General features: G+C 37.9%; 1 protein-coding gene across 1 annotated transcript in view; it reads right to left on the minus strand.

Moving 5' to 3' along the window:
• Positions 1-1027: 1027 nt before the first annotated feature.
• Positions 1028-22292, minus strand: part of RpL24 (ribosomal protein L24) — a 33756-nt gene continuing 12491 nt past the window's right edge. Inside the window, exons 4-6 of the mRNA XM_067154441.2 lie at positions 21471-21632; positions 4436-4496; positions 1028-1149 (exon numbers count right to left, since the gene is read on the minus strand). Of these exons, the coding sequence (XP_067010542.1) occupies positions 1075-1149; positions 4436-4496; positions 21471-21632 (298 nt within the window). The 3' untranslated portion in view covers positions 1028-1074. The remainder of the gene's footprint in view (positions 1150-4435; positions 4497-21470; positions 21633-22292) is intronic.

Raw genomic sequence — 22292 nt, forward strand, 5'->3', positions numbered from 1 at the left:
TGTCGGTGCGACGTAAAGCCCATAGCAAAAAAAAAAAAAAAAAAAAAAAAAAAAAAAAAAAAAAAAAAAAAAAAAAATAAAAATAAAATATACCTTCAAAACCGTTTATAAATAATAATAATAATAATCGTATGGCCTCAGCTACCGTGTGCAGACATTTCGATTTGACGCCATCTGGCTGTCAGCTTGTCAATTTCGACGTTCCGTTTTACTCTAGGCCCACTAGATGGCAGACCGAGTAAACCACATCTCTCTTGGGCGTCTATGGCCGAGATTTAATGAATTTTGTCGGAAAAACCAGTTGATGATTAGGGGCTAATGACTTGGTCTTGAACCTTCCGCAATGCTTGCCGTACAGGGTCTTTGCAATAAGAATCTACAATCATATCTGTTATCATAGCTCATACGGTAAAAATGTATTGAATATAGATTGGAAAAATGAATTTTCTATCATTTTTGTTACTGTAGTCTTGGAACTAATATTTCCAGAGATATTTGCAAGTAGCTCCCTTAATATTGCTGTGACAGTAAAATAATGGCCAACATATAGCCTAGCACACTATCCTTAAACTGAACTATGTGATATACCTTTGATAATGAAAACCGTGATTGAGACAAGTGACTCTGTGGGTGGGGGCCTGATTAGTCAGATCAATTCCTCTCTGTTGGGGACTTTGCGTTTGTTTCAACCGCCACACTAAAAAATACCGGAGGACGTTCAGCTGTAAAACAGAGCCAGTCATTTGTGTGGTACAATTAACACCCACGAGCCCATCACAGTACAGGTGATCACACCCATTTGGACTTACTGAGAAACCTTTCAACATTCCTGTCCCCACGAACGGTCATTCTTGGGCAAGAAATTATTATATTGACAGTCACTAAGGAAAGGATGGATGTTGATAAACAGCAATATCAACAGAATTCAAGATAACTAAACTGGCCACCCTGAGGCATCTTCATGAGGAAACTCTTGAAAACTAAAAGAATGCAACAAGTGACAGGGAACAGAAAATAAAAGTCAAAGTATTTATTATACCGTTTTATTATAATACAGGATGAAACATTCATTTTTTAACGTTTCCCACCCACGCGTGGGGCTTGCTTCGGCTGTACTCTCGACGCCTTCTGCTTGGGTGCAGCCTTTGCCTGCAACAAGAACAATCAGTTGTCAGCAGTGGAAACACATCAGAAGCTTGAAATTGGACAATTTCAAAAGAAAAGCTCAGAGTTGTCAGTTGTAATCATAAGTTCTCAGGGGATTGACAGATTATCAACATCATCACAGCAAACAAAACATTGCCTTCCACTAACAGATATTTACTCTCACAACTACAAAAATATTTCCAAAAGTACAATCACAAGTCTACAAAAATATTTCCAAAAGTACAATCATAAGTATGATGAGCACAATAACTTTCTTGAGGGGAATTTGGTAGTGATCAAAACGGAGCACAATGGGAAGAGATAAATCTGAAGTCATTATCAGCCTGTCTTAAGCATAAGAGAAAGATCCTTTAGGAGAATCAAGCACTGAATACACCTAGGTGAAAATGAATACGAGCACAAACTTGTTAAAACAAATCAAAGAGACATCATGCAACCTAGCCTTTTAGCATTTAGAGGAGTGTCTTTCATACAACAATGTAAAAAGGCATGGATAAGCAATATTTTCTTCACATACATATATATTTACAGAATATATAATATAGAGAAATTACTCATGCCTGAGCCTAACGTTGCCACATGGCAACAGAAAATTAAGCAAAAAGTTCACATGATAAAATGATGACATTACTTCATTAGAACACAAATCAAGCATGCATACATCTTCATTGCAGACTTATGCCTTTCAGCGTTCAGTCTGCAAGCCTTTAATTAATTTACAAACTGCTGCCACAATCCTCTATATACAGTTCTGTGGCCTCATTTAGTTCTCTACACACCTTTAAATCCTTAGAAACCGAGTCCAACCATTGCCGTTTTGGTCTCCCTTTACTTCTAACATGAATAAAATATCCTGATTCTACTTAGCTTTCACTCCTGTAAAGCAAAGGTGGCTTGAAAACAGATGTAAAGATAGTTTTGCCTGGGAGCTGACTTCTTTCTTACAGAATGCTGTTGATCGCAAGTGCAAGTTCACTGCATTAGCTTACTGCACCTTCATTTAATCGCACTATCCTATGAAAATACATACTAAATACTTGAAATTATCTACCTGTTCCAGATTTATTTCCCCAACTGACATTCAATTCTCTTGTATTTCTTACCTACTGACATCAATTTAGTCTAGGAAAGGCTAATTTTCATACCAGACTCATTGTACCCATTTTCAAATTCCAAAATATTAGATTGCAGGCTTTCAGCACAATCTGTCATAAAACCCAAGTCTTCAGCATAAGCTAAACTGCTTATTACATTTCCACCTAACCGAATCCCTCCCTGCCACTTTATACCTTTCAGCAGACGATCCATGTAAACTATGAACAACAAAGGTGAAAGATTATAGCCCTGTAAGTACCCTGAACCAAGAACTCTTTCTACCATGAATTCTCACTGCAGCCCAATTGTCAACATAAGCGCCTTAGATTGATTTTAATAATCCCACTCCCAGTATAGCGAACATATTTTACCTCCGTACTCAGTCATGTGCTTTTGCTAGATCTATAAAACAAACATAACTGTCAATTCCTCTTATAGCATTTTCCAATTCTTTGGCACATACTGAAAATCTGATCCTGACAGCCCCTCTGTGGTCTGAAACTACAGTCGAGCCGCTGGCTGTCCGGCCCTGACGTTTCTCAGACATTACAGTCAAACTTAAGCACACCCAGAGAACAGAATAACCGTCACTCAAAAACAGTAAGACTCCGGGCGAATGTGAATGTTAGCACTGAACATTGGTTTACATGTTCCTAGAAACTAGTCACTGGTTGCAATGAACAACAGGTGAGCATCAAGGGTAGCGGAAGGGAACCCAGGAAATATGAAATTTTAAGAGGCGCACATCTTATTTTGAGACAGCGAATCCATAGGAAGTATGCAAGATTTTCTTCTGGTGACGTAGAGCAAAGTTCTCTGCGAAACATAAAGAATTTCTCCTTATTTTCTTGACACGGCATAAACCCAAAAGCCTATATCATGTCTATAAGTATGGGCCATGAAAGCATCAATGGCAACATGCAAGACATTGATTTTTAATCTTTGTACGTATGAATTATTTCTGTGTTAAACGACATACATCGTCAAAGCATTCTTTCACAGCGGTTTGTATTGTACTATCCACTGCAATTTGTTCATTAGGAGTGTTAGAAATAGACCATGTACATACCGGTATATAAAAACATGGCAACGTCAATATACCAAATATTACTGAAGTAGGCTTACATGTTTTGTATTTTCCAATACCTGCCTTCTTTTGTCAGATAAAAACCTTAGTTAAGCTATACCTGTTAGGTTTTTCTGTCTGTCGAACTAATTAGTGATTAAATACAACGGTCCGGTTCCATGGCTAAACGGTTAGCGTGGCTGGCCTTTGGTCACAGGGCGCCGGGTTCGATTCCCGACAGGGTTGTGAATTTTAACCATAATTGGCATCACAACGCGCAGGTCGCATACGGGCGTCAAATCAAAAGACCTGCACCTGGCGAGCCGAACTTGTCCTCAGACACTCCCGGCACTAAAAGCCATAATCCATTTCATTAAATACAATTTATAAAACACCTGAAAAGTAAAACATTTAACAATAGAACAGACCCGAAAATTAATTTATATAGGTGTTTCTTTTCAGATTTTATTAATACTCAATTTGTTGCGATAAAACATTGTTTTAGCACAATTAAAGCCTGAAACCAGCAGCGAGGAAACAACTTTCGAATTAGCATTTACAAGGTTCGTTGATTATTTTCTAATTCTCAACTGCTTAAACCTTTGACTTTTATTTTGTAACACAGTATTTATTCTGAAGAGAACTAAAAACTGTTCCAGAAAAAGAACAACTTTGTGTAGTTACCACCTAGTTTTCCTAGAACGGATTGAACTAGTCCTGAGAAATACTAGCATGCTCCATCATGGTACTACTAGGAAAATATGACGAATACCAAAAAGATATATATATAAAATAAAAAAAGCAAGATACATTAACTACAATGAAGTGAAAAAGTTCATCCAAGTCCAAATAGAGAGAGTCCGAGGAAGAACGAAAACAACAAATCACTAATCATAGTTAATAAACACAGCAGGCAATTAAATCACCACGAAGGGCTATGGTGCTGTTGATACTGGCATTATGTGCTCAATACTGGACAATGTTCAGCTCTACTCAACAAAAATTGATACCAGTTTCACTTATCCAATAAAGACTTCATTAAAAAAAAGTCTAATAGAGCTAAAATAAATTCTTCCACTAAGACTAGGATACAGTGTAACATCGTACCTTGGGTGCAGGGACTTGCTTTTTGGCTGCCTTCACAGCTTTCTTCTGTTCCTTGGCAGCCCTGAAAGAGAGAAAAGATCATTCACGAGGAAACCACAATGTCCTTGGTAGTTTTTAAATGAATAATAATAATAATAATAATAATAATAATAATAATAATAATAATAAAAAGAATATTGAGATATGCATCAAACAAGCATACAAATAAAATACTACAATCAGTGAAAAAACTATGTACTGATTTCTAAATGAGTATGGTAAATAAAACAGAACATGCGAAAGGTTTGGGTAACTGGCCCAGCTCACTACCTTGGTATTGGTATCCTGTCATGAAATATTAAGTACAAAAGAAATATCTTCAAAAACTTTTAATTCCAGAAAACTCACGTGTTCTAATTGTCCATAATTTATTACTAAAATGATGTGCCCACTATGATCTCAAACAATTCCAAGTTAACTTTATGTACACAAAACAATACTCAATATCCAATGATCATCCCAAGTGCACACTCTCATAACCATCATCTATCATGAGGTACAAATGGGGACAAGCCATAAAGAAACTCACCACAGGAATACAAAATGCTATTGGATGTAATCTACACACTGTAAGAAGAGAAATGATGTACTTGAATGATAGAGTCTAGACTCATAGCATTTTAAATTAATGTCTTAACAGCGATGCTTTTTCTATAAGTAATACTCCCCAACTAATGTATTTTAAACAATTTAACCATTTCACGTTCAAGCTTGACCAACAACAGAAAGAAGCAATCGGCACTGGCAAAAAAAAGAACTGCTTTCAAATTTATGCAGCTAAAGAATCTCTAGATGGAGATCATGGTAGTTAATGGATTAAGAGCTCTCGCTCAGGTGGCAGATTCCTGTAAGTTGTTTACCTATTTTACTTAATTATAAGGAGTTAAGTGCAACCTATTTTTATGTTTACAAAAGAAAATGTCCGAAGCCCACAGTTCACCAACAATTTGTACTGTACCTTTTCCGGCCCAGACTGCCACCAACCAGACATCTGGGAGGATAGAAGTACAACATTTAATTTCCCAATGATTTAGAGGAAGAAATCAACCAGGTGTAAAGTTGACTTCCAACGAGACATTGGGGAGAACCAAAAATACAATTGTACATGGCAATAATATTGATATCAAACTGAAAACTGTCCACAGTATCAACAAATCTTGAAAAATACACTACTGCATTGCAAACTAACATCCTTCAGAAAAATACTAGGTTTCCTAATGTATTGAGAACGTAGCAGCAAAGTAAGGCCCCATTCACAATGCAAACGTAACCGTAAACTTAACGATGCAACGTAACCGCAAAATTAACGTAAAATTTGTGGTATTCACAATGGAGGAACATAACATGGACGTAAAGAGAACACAGCAGCCAATCAAAACACTGCCATGTTATTTAGCACGGAAGTCGGGTTTTATATTTTAATATCTCTACGGAATCAAACAACGTGGTAGCGGAATTCATATTACTTCAGACATCTCTTGCTTTACTCCTGGGAGCTATGTACATGAAAAGGCAAACTAAACAACGGTGCAGAACATGGGTTCAACCATTGAATCAAAGAAGGATGATTTCGGTAATCGACTGTAAGAAATGATCCTCATCAGTGCGGTTTGTACATGCGGATGAAACCTGAACTGTTTGACACACGATTCGATTTCCCTTTTCTAATAAAAAGAAGTATTAAGGTCTCCTTTACCGACATCTATGCGCCTAGCTATCATACTCCGATGAGATGTTTGGATGATATTGTTTTCGTAACCTAGTAGTCTGTCATAATGTTAAGAAATATATATACAGGGACACTGTTTTATCTATGACGGGGATTGTCTCTCGTCCAGTCGCCAGCGCTGCGAGCTTGTCTCCCGCCATTTACTATCAGATTCCATTGCTACAGCATACCTATTTCCACGTATTCTTTTTCGGTACGGCATTTTTGTAATTCTTTTTTCCTTTTGTCATACACACATGCAAAGATTATTTTGAAAGAGAATTACAAGTGTTTCGTCGAAAGAAGTCATTATATCGGGCAGCTAATACAATGTTCACGTCTGCTCTGATTGGCTGGTTCTTATATCTAACATAAAATTAATCGCAAGAACTTGGGGTTTGCAATCCTTTAATTTTACGGACTCGCAGTTAAGTTTACGTCGGCGCATTGTGAATGGGGCTTAAGGCCAGTATTATGTTGGAAATCCCATGGCACTCACTTCCGAAGGCCACTACCCAGATAGTGTCAGCGAGGATTGGTGGCTAGGTACCTGGCCCACCAGTCTGTGTGTCAGCCGCGCTTCAATATGACCCAAGGTGCCACAAGATCCAACACTCACACAAGCTGCGCTCATTTTGGCATACAACAACCAAGGTGTTCTCTACTGTCATCCTGTTCGTGACTACTACACCGTCAATCCCCTAGTACTTCAACACCTTTCTGACCCACACACTTTGGCAACAATATCCAACACTGTTGGACAACTCCATACTCCTCCACGATAACATGACAGCCCCCCAGATCTCATTCCAAAACGAAAAGAGATGGGCTTTGTAGACAGGGCAGTGATCTTAACAGCACATCAGCGACTGCTGCTATTTAATACTTTCCCTATTGCTAGCAACAATATCTTTACGCTCCAAGGGACTATTCTGAACGGCACTAGCCGTTTGTGGATAATAAAACATCACAACACTACATTCTATGTGTTTATCTTTCTATTACCCCCTGCTGTTTACTCCCGAACTGCTATCTCATATGACGCCAGTGCTGAGATGCATTAATGCCTTGGTCTTCCAACGTACACAGTGGATTTCCCAAGCTGTAGTGTTATTGAACGATATAACACATGAATTATTCATACAATAAATCACAAAAGAGGAAAGCAATGTTTCTATACAAAGCAAGATTAGGTTACCCACAGAAGGTTCTATCAAATGTTTCCCCACAGTAACCCATAGCACAAAGTAATATTTTTGTCAATAGCTGTCATATTCTTTGTTCATGAACCATAAGCTTTTGTTTTGTAAGTGAAAGACACTAGCTGTAGAGCTGTTTTGCTAGGGCACTTTTTAATGTTTACTTCAAGGATTTTTATTACCTGTTTGAAGTGAATTTTTGTAGATTTCTTTATTGTGGGGTTGAACTCTTTTGTAGATTTAGAAATATTATTGTGTATAATTTTAAATGTTATATTGAGATAATTTAGTTTTGCGCTGAAGTATTTCCTTGTAGCATGCCAGATTGTATGGTAAGTAATTGATCCTTTCAAGCAACTAATAAAAGATAAGCTATAACTGTATGTATTTAGGTGTAGTGCTATAGATTTGTGAAGATTCCAACTGTCACTGGGACTGTACCAATCTGCCTACGGACCCCGAAACTATGAAATCAACATTCTTCTCATCATTTTGTACATTTTCAACCCCATGAGAACTTTGGCTTACAACGGCATCTAGAGTGTCATAGTTCAATTCTCAGCAACTCCGAAAATTATGGATTCGACACTAATATCCGTCATTTTGATTATTTTTGCGTGACGTCTCCTCACCTAGGGGTGGTAGGGATGTCTTACGTCCACAGTATTTTTTTTTTCCAGATAGTAAGTCATGTGTACCAAGTTTGCTTGAGACCTATGCTGGAACATTCATAATCTTGGGTAATTTTCACCCCTTCCCACGCTGATGGGGGCTGAACTGAAGTCGAGCGTCACTATTAATCTAAGTGACCTCCACAGTATTTTTGCAATATAATTAAGTCATACACAGATCCATAATTTCGGCCATTTTGGATATTCTTTTTCACCCCGTCTCAACCTCCACTCCGACCGGGGCTGAACTATGATTGAAATGATATCCAGCACCAGTTTGTATCAGCGACCAAAAAACTATGGATTCGACTCTAATATTGGTAGTTTTCAGTGTTTTTAAGTTAACACCCCTCCCCTGGGGTGTCTTGCCCACAGAGTAGTTTTTCCAGATAGTAACTTAAGTCGTGTGTGCCAAGTTTGAAGGAGAGCTACGCTGGAACATACATTCGTCCACAATCTCGGTTTTAGACGGGGTTTTCTTTTTACCATACCTTCTCACCCCATTGCCGCTGGGGCTGAACTTGGACTCAAATGATATCTGGAGTGTTACTATTCACCTCAGCGACTAAGGTTGCGTTTTTGAAACACCAATAAGAGCAGATCATGTTGACACGACACAACGGCACTTGCTCAAGAAAACACCGAAATATAATTTACTGTTTCAGTAAATAAAAACTTTGCAACCTGTATTTTTCTTCATTTTTAGCCTTTTTCAATAATGCTGAATCTCCCTTCATCAAAATATGAAAATTCAGACAACTATGATCAAAATTAGCGAGCCCCGTGGTGTAGGGGCAGCGTACCAGTGTCTCGCCCGGAGGCCCCGGGTTAGATTCCCGGCCAGGTCAGGGATTTTTCTCTCGACCCGAGGGCTGGTTCGAGGTCCACTCAGCCTACATGATTAGAATTGAGAAGCTATCTGACGGTGAGATGGCGGGTCCGGTCTCGAAAGCCCAGTATAACGACCGAGAGGATGAGTTGTGCTGACCACATGACCCCCGTAATCTGCAGGCCTTCGGGCTGAGCAGCAGTCGCTGGGCAAGCCAAGGCCCTTTCAAGGGCGTTAAGTGCCGTGATATTTTTTAATGATCAAAATTAAGTGAGAACTGAATTTCTGACTATCAGAGTTGCTGAACACCTGTTCCGTTCATTACACTTGATTAAAAAAACCTCAACATTTTATGCATCTGAAATAGGCATATTTAGAATATAAGATACCAACATTAATATATCTGGCACAGCGCCCAAATTAACTTTAGAGAAAAAAAGTTCACCCATTTTGAGTTCACATTACAACGCTGATCACTATCAATACAGGTATATCTAGCTCCAGCATCACGTAATTCAATGTTATGGGAAGGAAATTCTTCATAAAACCTATCAAAATTATTCTGGACAAATTTTGGTTAATTTCAAAATGAATCTTTTCTCCAAAACCGGAAAATATAACATTTTTCAAATGTAAAGCCTTTAGTTTCTAAAAAAATATAACTAGTTAAACTTTTTCCAGATAATTTATTGCAGCATTGTAAAAGCTCTTTACGTTAGATCTAAAGGACTTAACTTCTCCACCGAAAAAAATAAATAAAAGAAAAATCATCTTGAGTATAAATTAATTAATGTTGACTTAAATTTTAACATTGTATTGTAAGTTTCGACAATGGTAAGTTTATGTTAAAAATTAAATAACTGGAAAGGAGGTTCAACCTATTCAATACTCAAAAGAAAGAAACGTAGCAATCACATTTCTATTTAAATGGGACCGGTTTCGACCTTAGTCTAGGTCATCATCAGCCATAAAAAACATGTAAAATGTTTATGAATGTTGGATGTCAGTTTCACACTCTGTTAGGCACAAAGACACGACACCACATTCTGTCCTGCACGAAGTCACAACACTAACAATCAACATGCGAAGATCAAAAAGGCTTGAATTCGCAGACGAACAGGTCTGTAGTAGAAAGCCGCCAGCTCCCGGTGACCAGCGCGGCACACTCAAGGTCACGCGCTGCGGCCAAACACCGAAGTAAAGTGGAGAACGTTTCGAAGGTCCAGAACCTGTCACGGCTGCGGGAAGCCAAGTACGTATATAAAAATATACGACGCCAATTAGTACAACCGAATGAGCACCCGTACTCCAGTTAAGTTCTTGGTAAACAGTTGACTTGAAAAAACAATTGTAGAGAGAAGAAAAAAATGTAGTAAAAAGCGCAATATCGGAAAACAAATGAAAACTTATATGCACAGTGCGCTATTTTTTAAAAAGAAAAATTTTTTAGGTTATGATTGAAGTAGTCGAAGTTGGCGCAAGACAAAAATTTTTGAAAGAGGAGAATAAATTAAACGAGGAAGAGTGATAGTGAAATAAGAGAAAGAATAAAAGAAATTGAAGTTAGATGGTAATGAGGAAAGATAAGATAGGGAAATGAAGGAGGGGTAGTTTAAGGTGGGTTAGGAGGGTGGGTTATTGGAGGTAGAAAATGTGGGTGGGAACTATGTAAGACATGGAAAATAGAATTGGGGTTTTGGAATTTGGAATTTTTGAGAAGAAGAATTAGGAAGTCAAAAAGGATATTGGGTTTTTCAGAAATGTCGTTTAATTTAAATTAGGGTTGAAGTACTGGTCAAGGTGGATAAAGCAATTTTCAGTAATGTTTAAGAGGGGGCCTTTGTTAATGATTTTAAGTATGTTTATGTCATTGTCAATACAAGACTCCAAACATAGTTTCACCAGTATTGACAATGACATAAACATACTTAAAATCATTAACAAAGGCCCCCTCTTAAACATTACTGAAAATTGCTTTATCCACCTTGACCAGTACTTCAACCCTAATTTCAATTTAAACGACATTTCTGAAAAACCCGACATCCTTTTTGACTTCCTAATTCTTCTTCTCAAAAATTCCAAATTCCAAAACCCCAATTCTATTTTCCATGTCTTACATAGTTCCCACCCACATTTTCTACCTCCAATAACCCACCCTCCTAACCCACCTTAAACTACCCCTCCTTCATTTCCCTATCTTATCTTTCCTCATTACCATCTAACTTCAATTTCTTTTATTCTTTCTCTTATTTCACTATCACTCTTCCTCGTTTAATTTATTCTCCTCTTTCAAAAATTTTTGTCTTGCGCCAACTTCGACTACTTCAATCATAACCTAAAAATTTTTTCTTTTTAAAAAAAGCGCACTGTGCATATAAGTTTTCATTTGTTTTCCGATATTGCGCTTTTTACTACATTTTTTCTTCTCTCTACAATTGTTTTTTCAAGTCAACTGTTTACCAAGAACTTAACTGGAGTACGGGTGCTCATTCGGTTGTACTAATTGGCGTCGTATATTTTTATATACGTACTTGGCTTCCCGCAGCCGTGACAGGTTCTGGACCTTCGAAACGTTCTCCACTTTACTTCGGTGTTTGGCCGCAGCGCGTGACCTTGAGTGTGCCGCGCTGGTCACCGGGAGCTGGCGGCTTTCTACTACAGATCTGTTCGTCTGCGAATTCAAGCCTTTTTGATCTTCGCATGTTGATTGTTAGTGTTGTGACTTTGTGCAGGACAGAATGTGGTGTCGTGTCTTTGTGCCTAACAGAGTGTGAAACTGACATCCAACATTCATAAACATTTTACATGTTTTTTATGGCTGATGATGACCTAGACTAAGGTCGAAACTGGTCCCATTTAAATAGAAATGTAATTGCTACGTTTCTTTCTTTTGAGTATTGAATAGGTTGAACCTCCTTTCCAGTTATTTAATTTTTAACATCAATAATTTCAATACGGAACAATGAAATTTTTATCTTTAAATGGTAAGTTTAATTTGATCATAAGTATTACTTCATTAAAATGCAGGATTTGTTTAGTATTGTGTTCTGTTTGCTTTCATGAGATCTGCATTTGGTCTCTGTGCCCCCGGTTCGTTTGCCAACTACAGGTTTCGATCATAGTGCAGAACTGCTAGAGAAAGAATAATGAATCTAAATGAAGGACCGGTAAATGCTACTGTAAAGAAAGAAATTTAATCAGGCAGAAGAGAGTTGTTTAAATATGAGGAAATCTGGTGTCCTGTATGCTGTTAAAATGGGACAGTACTTCAGACTTTCAAATACGGGGAAATCCTGTATAATACGGTACAACTGGTAACCTTAACAGCGACCCCAAAAATTACGGATTCTACATTAACATCGATCACCTTCTATTTTTCCCAGATAAGTTGTCTGTACCAAGTTTGGATGACAGGTATGCTGGACCATACATCAATAATCTTGCTATTGTAGAATCCTTGAGCTGACGTTGCCATGGTTACGAATGGTAGTTTCTTTATCCAATTCCTAGATTACAGGTAGCGTGTTGCTAATATTTCCATAATGGTTGGTTATAAGGTTTTACCAAGTTTAGTTCCTTGCACCGTGAGGCTTGAAATGAGCTTTGCCTCGGCCTTGTACGACAAATTTGATATTTCACCTATATTAGCCTATGTAAACGTGCCAAAGGGCCTAAATCTAGAGGATGGAGGGAGCTGTTAAAATTTCTTATAGAGTTACTCAGGGGGTCCTAACAGGTAAGTGTACAAAATCTGGTTTAGACTGGTGATATGATACAGATTTGTGTAAGGAACATACAGACAAAACAATATAATTTTATATTTCTTTTGCTTCATGTCTGAGACTTAGAAAACAATGCATATACATTAAAAATGAAAATACACTGCACACGATCGTTAAGAGCATTAAAAGAGAGAGAAAGCCAGGAAGTTATCAATAGTGAGGAAACTCATCCTGTTATTGAGGTTTGTTATCAATAAGCCCAACTGCCACCTATGGCATTGAAATTATTTGGGAAAAGTTATCTGTGGCAGACCATAGGGCTCTAGAGAGACTAAAAGCCAGATTTCTAAAGCCGAGTATTAGGTGTACCTACGAACATGAAGTCCAGAATAGTGTACAAGCTTTGTAAAGAGCCAATTTATATTGAGTATCTAAGAATCAATCTAGTGCTGCCATTCACAAGACAAAGCGCAAAGATACTTTTAGAAGAATAAAATGAGCCCAAAGCGATTCCATGAGGTGAACGGAGAGTGTGAGTGTTCTCTATGCGAGGAAGTGTGTGATCGCTGCCACATACTTGAGTGCAAAAAAGGAACAAGATCAATCAACGAGTACACTAAAGACAAATAACTGTTAAACTCTGCACATTTGTGTGCATTTCACTCATTATTATCGAGGTGGTTTTCAGCCCACCACCATGCAGGTAAGCCACATGTACCTTGTCAACCACTTTCCATCACTCGTCATTCTTAAATCTACAGTACCCGGAACTGAACCTGGATCTCCGAGAGGTGGATGTTATCGACAGCACAGTAGCACGCCCATAACCAAGACTAGTTGCCAAGTGGTTCGTCCAATCTGTAGAGTGTCCACATATGCTGAATCTCTAGCTTGAGCCTCTGAAAAGTTAATGCGTTTCAATACCTATTGAAGACATTTCTGCATTAAAAGATGCACACTCAAAATACAAGGACATTCGTAAACAGTGGATAGCCAGTGGCTGAAGAGATGATACTTAGAATCCTACCATCCACGCAATATGTTCATTCTATTTACAATAGGAGGATTTTGAAGGGAAGTAATTTTCTAGATGGCAAAATTTTCTGCAGTTTCACAAACATCCTTTGTCAATTTCTCTCCCAATACTTCTTCGTGCAAGAAAAAGGCATAAGTGTAGAGTCCGCCTCGCATGTTAGTAACACGAGGCATTACAACAAAACCTGAAGATTTTGATATGAAAATCAAGAGATACAATTTGTCAAAACTGCTTTTTCTACATGTCTTTCACAATACAGGAGTATTATAGTTTATATTATAATACTTATTGCCTGAAAACTCGACTTGCTATACGAGACTACAAGGCTAAAAATTACACATCTCCATTCCCTGACAGAAAGTGTGCGAGTGAGACGATGGCGTCTGACAAGGCTTCCGAAAATAGTATGAACCCGTGCTCCAAACGTGTGAATCAATCATGAACTTAGATACCATTACTTAGCAAATGCATAGATTAATACAATGCATCACACGCACAACTATGTGAAGCGCAATGCTATTTTTATCAAGTAATAAATTAAAATTCACCAGGATTGTCTCCAAATAGCTCCTAAAATCTCTAGAAAATACACTAATTACTATCTTTGAAAATTTCACTAAATTACAAAAAACACCCTTCAAACTTGGCGACTAGTCGCAAAAATAGACTGCGGAAGCGAACGAATGCGAACACAGTATGCGAGAGCGAGAGATTGACATCGATATATACGCTTCAATAAACATTGCACATTCGTGCGCGTCAATATTTCATTTGAAAGCGGCCATGAGCGAAGGACTTCAGGCCACTGGCGTAGAAAGCTGAAATGGCAGGATTTGAAAACAAATGTTTCATTTCACCAAAGAAACAAAACAAGCTACAGTTGGGAGAAATACAGTGAAACTCTGCTAAGAAGTTCCCGCATAAGAAGTTTTCCCGCCTAAGAAGTGCGATATTCTTGGTCCCTTGATCAGTTGCATTAAGATGTATGTATATTTTTCCCGTTTAAAGTGTTCTGTTGTAAATATATTTCCCGGTTAAACAGTTCAAATTTTAGAGCCCCTTGAGATAGAAAACGTCCGCTCAAAGCAGCCCATGGTTAGAATCCTCCAGTCCCCGCGCAAGTTGCACCGTGTTAGATTGTTCGCGTGCTCGCGGTGTGTGTCTGGTGTCACGGAACAAGTGCGGGCCTCCCAAGGCCATATGAAGTCACGCTATGACAAAACGGACAGCACAAGACCAACTACAATTACAATATTGTAGTTGGTCTTGGACAGCAAATGCTCACTCTCACCTTGTGGAATCGAATCGAACCCATCAGTCGAAATTTCCACTCCACCGTTCCATCTCGCGGAATAGAATCGAACGGGATTCTACATGGGAAACATAAAGCACGCAATGGATGGTTTGGAAAAACTTTAATGCAGTAATTTGCGGGCCGCGACAGGGTGAAGTCATTAATTGAGGTGGCCTAAACATTAATTAAAAACCGAAAAGTGTATTTGTCCACAACATTACTGTTAATCTACCACAAAATTGAATATTCTAACCTGTTTGATTTTTCATTCCCTTGCTTATTTCCTTCCAGGCATTCTCTCTTACGTTGTTGCAATAATACTTATGGGTCTTGCCGTACAGGAAATTACGTTTTTGAACTAAACTGATAAGATTTTCCGTGTCCATTATTAGTGAGGTGAATAAAAACAACTTCCCGACTCTATGCAGGAAACAGCCGACTTGCCAGCAGCCAGCTGATACAAATGCCGCCACAGCCAGCCAAAAGATCCCGATCGTTTACGAAGTTGAACGAATGTTGATAGCCAACTGGGTGTTGGTGGGAGGCACACAGACGCATTGCAATACCACGTGTTGGCATAAAATTGAAAGTTATCCTTGATTTTACGTTTATACGAGCTAAACATTGTATTATCGTGTCACTCGTAATTATTACATCGCATTATTAGAACGTAGTACAAGGATGAGGAGACATGAAATAAAATCTTCGCGGGGAAAGAAACTGTTTACATTTAGATGTGCTAGCGTTGCTACTGCGCCTTTATCACTCCCACATAATACCCCAGATACTTTTCCATGCACTCATTTCTGCAATTTCGAACCTGTGTTTCTTTTCTTCATTACCTATAGCATGAAGAGGATTGAGCGGGAAAATAAACTCAATACTGGCTTGGCCATGCGGTACTTGTGAAACAGCCAGAAACTACGCCCGTTGCCGTGACAACCAGTAGGCATGCAGGGGCGATTTAGGCCTAGGTTCTAAGATCTTTAAGAATAAGTTGCTAGATTTCCCATTTGCTGCCGTTATCCTTGAAGCAGGTGTCAGGGGTGTGAGGAAGATAGAAAGCACATGCTAAGAAACTGTAGTACACGTCTTGTAAGCCTAAGCTACGGATTGCCAAGCATAGTGTAGCGTCGTAATTAGTATGAATAGGAGTCGGTGAAGTTGGTTGTACTTGTAATATCAACGTACAAACTTGATAAGTGAAAATGAGCGGAACTCAGAGGAAAGAGATCAAGCGAAAGGCACTAACAATAAAAGACAAAGTGGAGATTATAAGGAAAGTGGAGTCATCTACACTTTCCCGTGTTGCTTTGGCAAAGGAGCTGGGGATGCTGCCGTCTACTTTGAACGGTATTATAGCGAAGAAAGAAGAGATCTCTGCTTCTGCAGGGAATACTTCAGCAAATTGTAAGGAAGTTAAATCTGAAAAGTACGATGAAATAGAACAAGCTCTGCTAATGTGGTTTAAACAGCAGCGAAGTTTAAACATACGTTTCAGTGGGACTATTGTGCAGGAGAAAGCCGCACGCAAATTAAGGGTACTTTTTACCGCGTCGAACGGATGGCTGGACCGCTTTAAAAATCGAGCCCGCATCGTTTACAAAACAATTTCTTGTGAAGCAGAGACTGAAAGTGCGGAGGAAAGGAAAGCCTGGAAGGAAATGGTTCTGCCTGCTAAAATTAGCAAACCTTGCAACGTTTTTATATAACTTAGTATGTTCCCTTCTCTTATCAAATATATTTATAATACGGTATTCTCAATTATTCAACTTTATCTCTAAAACTATTGTCATGATAATCAAATTTTTATATTGTGGCTTTCTGTTAGTAGCTCTTATATATCGGCCTATTTCACAAACAAGGAAATCTGTTGGCTGTGTGTTTCACATGTATTTCAAAGTACAGAATAAGTTTTTGGGCATTACCCCTTTTAAGAAGTTTCCTGCTTAAGAATTTTTTTTTTTTTTTTTTGCAGTCCCTTGAAAAACTTCTTAACAGAGTTTCACTGTAATAGAATTATCGGGAAGCAGGAAAAACTGTCTGAAATCTGGACCCAGTGCGGTGGATTTGGTCAATACCAGCAAAGGCAGCCAGGAACTGGACCCGGGCCTCTTACAAAAGCACACATATAAGAGACGCAAAGAAATATAAATATAACAGTTATAAGGGCAAGAAAATAAATTTATTACGGAGAGAAAATAAAAAAAGGTTGCATAGGCGAAACAAGGGGGCCCAAAAATCAAATATATAATATTAATCATAATTGGCCCATAATCAAAATACACAAGATTCATTGATTATAGCACCTTCACACAAGCTTACCTTGATAAAAGACATGATTAAGTTAGGTACAAGGGCTTGGCATCAACCATCATTAATTGAAGAATATAAATTCAGGTGGGCACAAAGTACAGTAGAACCTCGATAATTCGAAATCGGTTAGTTCAAAATCCCGCCTAATTCGAAGAAGCTCTCGTTCCCGGAAACATAATGTTAGTGACCATTAGTATCCTAATAGCGCCTCACACAGCTTGTTAAATGGGCCTACAACGCCATAGAACCATTCTATAACAACAATAATTCAACAGCTTCATCAAACTTCCATAATACTCTTCAATAGTATAAATTAATTACAATCAACGTTATATAAAATATATTGTCATCGAAGAAGAACACAACAGCTCTCCAACCTTCACGTCAAAAAAACCATACCAACGTTGAGAATTTCCACCCATCATCATCTCTGCAACTTTCTTCTTACAAATTAGGCCAACTATAAACATCTGGTGAACTTCTTGTCAACGCAATCTTGCCGAATAAATCTAATATAACCTACGAAATGTTGACCAATAAATATCACGGACATACGCATGCCAACGTCAAGTAACTTTTGTCAAGCAATTGGAATGTTTTTCCTTCATATTTTTTATACTAAGCTGTATATTTTGACTTTATATCTTTTTACCATATATTTAGCAGTTATTTGACCTACATTTCAAACCTTGACTACGGCTTTAAGCCATCAACTGTCTTTTATAGTCACATGACTCCTTCATTTTTAAGTGTACCTCTTATGAATCTACCAGTTTTTAATGTATCAAATGTTTGTATTATATATTCTCATTGAACTGATTTCATATGCCTTCCACTATGTATTAGACATCTATTAATGACTACGGCTTTAAGCCGTACAATCTTACGACGTCCTAATTAACAAAGAACTACATATGTGTTTATCATTTTATTAGATCAATAGTTATTTCATTGAACATTTTATATGTACTACCTTTGAATCCATTAGTTTTTAGTATCATTTGAATGTAATGTATATTCTCTTAGAACTGATATTTTATGCCTTCCACTATGTATTAGACATCTATTAACGACTACGGCTCCAAGCCACCTTCTCTTACTATAGTAGAATCAAACAAGTCCTATTCAACAAAGAACTACATATGTTTTTATCTATATATTGAATTTCTAGTTACTTCATGTACATGTTTATAACTAACGTAAATCTTACCTCTCTTATGATCATCAAACACATTTTTGAATATCTTTAACCAGATGCCTGGTAAAATAATAAGGTTTTTGATAATGACTGAAGATGCCTCAAAGTGAGAGGCGAAACATGTCTCATCTGAATAATGTTTTAAAATAAATGCCAACTTCTTGTAATGTATTGAATAGGTGGAAATAAACAAAAGATATTATCCTATATACAGTTTATGAAACTTTCAATACGGACGAAAAATGATTTTCATCACTTGTAACAATATGTCATTGCCGGTGAATCTGCATTGCTTTATTTTAATGCAAGCCCAAACGGTCTTATGGTTTTAAATGGGTCATAGTAGTATGTTGCAATGCACGTGGGATGGAAGCGAGAAACTTTATCCCCTCGCCAAAGGAAAGTTCGATAAACCACAATGTTTTAAGGACGTCGCTCACTTTCCATGCTAGTACAAAGCATCTACAAATGGAAACAGTACAGAAATCCAAAAAATAATGCATTTGCACAGGGAGACCGGTATAATGGATCCTTTTCTTTGAATTGTGTGATTTTTTTCTTTCGTTGCGCGAGGTTATGTTTGTCATTGATTTATCCAAGTGCATTATTTGAACGTTGTAAATGCACCTTGTTGGATACATTTCGGAAATAGTTTTTTCCATTGCACTTGAAAGGTTTAAACTGTGAATCGAGGTGATTGTATGTATTAATGGGTATTAGAATCCTTTGTGACGCGGCAATTGTTTACATTTCTGAAGTAGGCCTACGAGAGAAGTGCCATGGCGGGAAATTGTACAAGGATAGAGTCACAGAAAAGTTCGATTTTAAGGGCATCGGGTACTTCCTTTGTAAACACAAGGCATCTAAAATGGGTAAAGTATAGTAATCCAATTAATAAAGCACTTGCACATGGGAGCCAGCATAGATTTCTCCTCGTCTTTGAATCGTGCTTTTTTTTTCCTTCTTTCTTTTGTTGCGTAAGGTTATGTTTGCCAGCGAGATATCCGAGTGCATTACTTGGATACTGTAAATGCACCTTCTTGGATACATTTTGGAAATAGTTCTTTTTTCATGGCATTTGAAGGGTATAAACTGTGAATCAAGGTTAACTGCATGCAGTAACGGGCCATAGAATATTTTGTAACACAGCAAGGGTTGGTACTTCTGAATTGCGAATTGGCGGTTAATTCGAAATCACGTAATTCAAAGTCCGGTTTTTGAGTCCCAATGACTTCGAATTAACGAGGTTTTACTGTATTTCTTTTATGCACATCAGGTCTAAACAACCATTAAGTTTAGGGAGTAACAGCACCTTATAATAACATTCTCCCTTTCAATTCCTAAGGAAAGACATAAAGCTCTCAACAATAAAAATCTACATTCCCCGAGATTACATTATCATTAAGTAAAAGAGCTTAAAACGGAAGAAGAGGGAAGGGTGCACCGAGCTCAAAAACTTAAATCAAAGAGAAAAGGGGAAGTTACCATGATTTCACGCACAACAACCAAGGTAAATGGAAAGCCATGCCGCAAAGAATAAAACATATTAAACTAGAAAATAGGTAAAGAAAACCAATGACAGCAATGTGAAACGAACAATTAATAAGTAAACCAGACACAAAAGGTATTACGGATCCAAGCGTCAGAACCACCCACAGTCACACAGAGACCAAGGGGCTAGGTCGCTGAATAAAGGGATGCATAAGAACGTCAACGCACAACACATAACAAAATAAACAACCGCTCTCCAGCTCAGACAAAACGAACCAGAAAGTGGTCCATTTTAAAGAGATGAAGTGTCTCCAACACCTAAACATACAGAAACAGGCCAATCGCGTTCTTAGCTTGTATTCATACCAAGTCTATGTAGTGGACATGAATTATAGAAAACGCGATAATACAACATGAGCTCAAGCGGAATGTTAATGAAGCGACATGAGTAGAAGGTCTCAGACGGCACACAGCAAACAATCACACACACACAAATCCGTATCACCTGTTCTCTAAGCAAACATAGTGAATCGGTAAAGGAAAATCAAAGTTAACACAAATAAATTAGAAACACACGTAATGAGGGAAGCCTTTCTAACCCAACCATGGCGAGCACAAAACAAAGCAATAATAAAATCAAGAGAAGATTAAAGAAAAATAAATACCTCGATTACATAAGCAATTAACATTCTCGAAAGGGCGAGATGTGCACAAAGACATCTTGAATCTGTTAAAATAACTTTTATATGCCACAAAGGTGACTTGGAAATCCAATCCTTCCATCTTCTCAAGTCAAAACTCCCCACACTACTCCAGAAAGATAACCCAACAAGGGGGAGAAAATAAATTCATACAAGAGTTCACTAGGAATGTGAAGACTTCAGAAAAGGCAAACGTACCATAAAATGATATGGTGTGGTTGATATCTCAGGTGTCAACGCTAATGAAAAATTTCACAGTAATAGAACCAACTGCTGTGTTGGCATTCCTTGTTTGCTAACAGCAGGTCAATGCAACCAGAATACCACAGCAACTAATGAGCCGAACTCTGTACATGGCATAACAGCTGGTTCTATTGCAGTGATTCAAGTCACTCTTAAAACCATTTTCTCTGCTCAATTCCCTATTCTTCCCAAGTTAATCCTGAAATTCCTGTAGCTCTGATTAAGTTGACTTTACAATCATACCACTAAGTATTTTCTAAATTCTTCCTCCAGTGTTGTAGTTTCTGTTTCACAATCTTTGAACAATTTGTTCAAGATAACTTCTTTTCCCATCATGTTTGACTTACAGAAGATGCCAACACTTGAGCTCGCCAGTTGTTCCTCTGTAAGATTGACATGAAATGTCTCAAAACTATGGTCAAGTAACTATGCACATGTAGGGTGACTGTAAAATTGCCAAAAGATTACAATCTTTAAATAAAATGTATGAAATTGCTTCACAGCGAAAACACGTAAATAAGAGTTCTTCCTGAAAAATGATGAGACAATACGCTCATCTGCACCACTGATATAAGGAATGTGTCTCACCGGATGGCCTGTTCCCGCTGAGCTTTCCTAATCTCTGGCTTCATGTTCCTCTTGGCCATGATGTCAGTGATGGAAGCACCCACGATAGCTCGGTGGAACTTCTGTGTGCGGCGAGTACGTTTCTTGGTCAGCTCCTCCTCCTGACCTTTCTTGTGCTTCCGCCTGTCAACAGAAACAAAATAATAACACAATAAATGCTATTCTGTATCATCAGCCATTATCTATAGAAATACTTTTTGTCTCAACAATTAAAATTTTTTGCTCATGCTTCGTATAATCCGATCAGATGTACAAAAAGTTGCTTCAATTTTTGTCTGTTCATTTGGTTACCTGATAACTAAATAAATTAAAGTTCTAGGATATCGGGAATGTACACGAGGCGATGTATTATTTCATTAGCATACAATAGAGAACAATAATTCCACCCACATTACCAAGTTTTCACAACATACACGTATACACAAAACGTCTGTCCTTAGTTTACATCTCGCGACTGATGCAGTAGAGCGATACATAAGGCTGCCCAAATTCTCTACATTAGGCCATAGGATGGAGCCAGGAAGCCCGTCGTATGGGGACAAGCCTCTATAGGTGGGCCAGCACAAGGTTGCACTTGACAGTTGTAATTCATGTTGGCACCACTACAAAAATGAAATGAACGTCACCCGTCAATCAGAATCGCCAACCTATCACTTTTATTGTCAGATACAGTTACGCATTTTATTCATGTTAATTCGTATTTACTGCTTATAATATTTTATTTGCTTATATAAATATGAGCATTTAAAAGAATATTATAAGGTTTAAGCGAGCCATGAAGAT

Source organism: Anabrus simplex, chromosome 10, assembly GCF_040414725.1.
Source record: "Anabrus simplex isolate iqAnaSimp1 chromosome 10, ASM4041472v1, whole genome shotgun sequence".
Taxonomy (NCBI): Eukaryota; Metazoa; Arthropoda; class Insecta; order Orthoptera; family Tettigoniidae; genus Anabrus; species Anabrus simplex.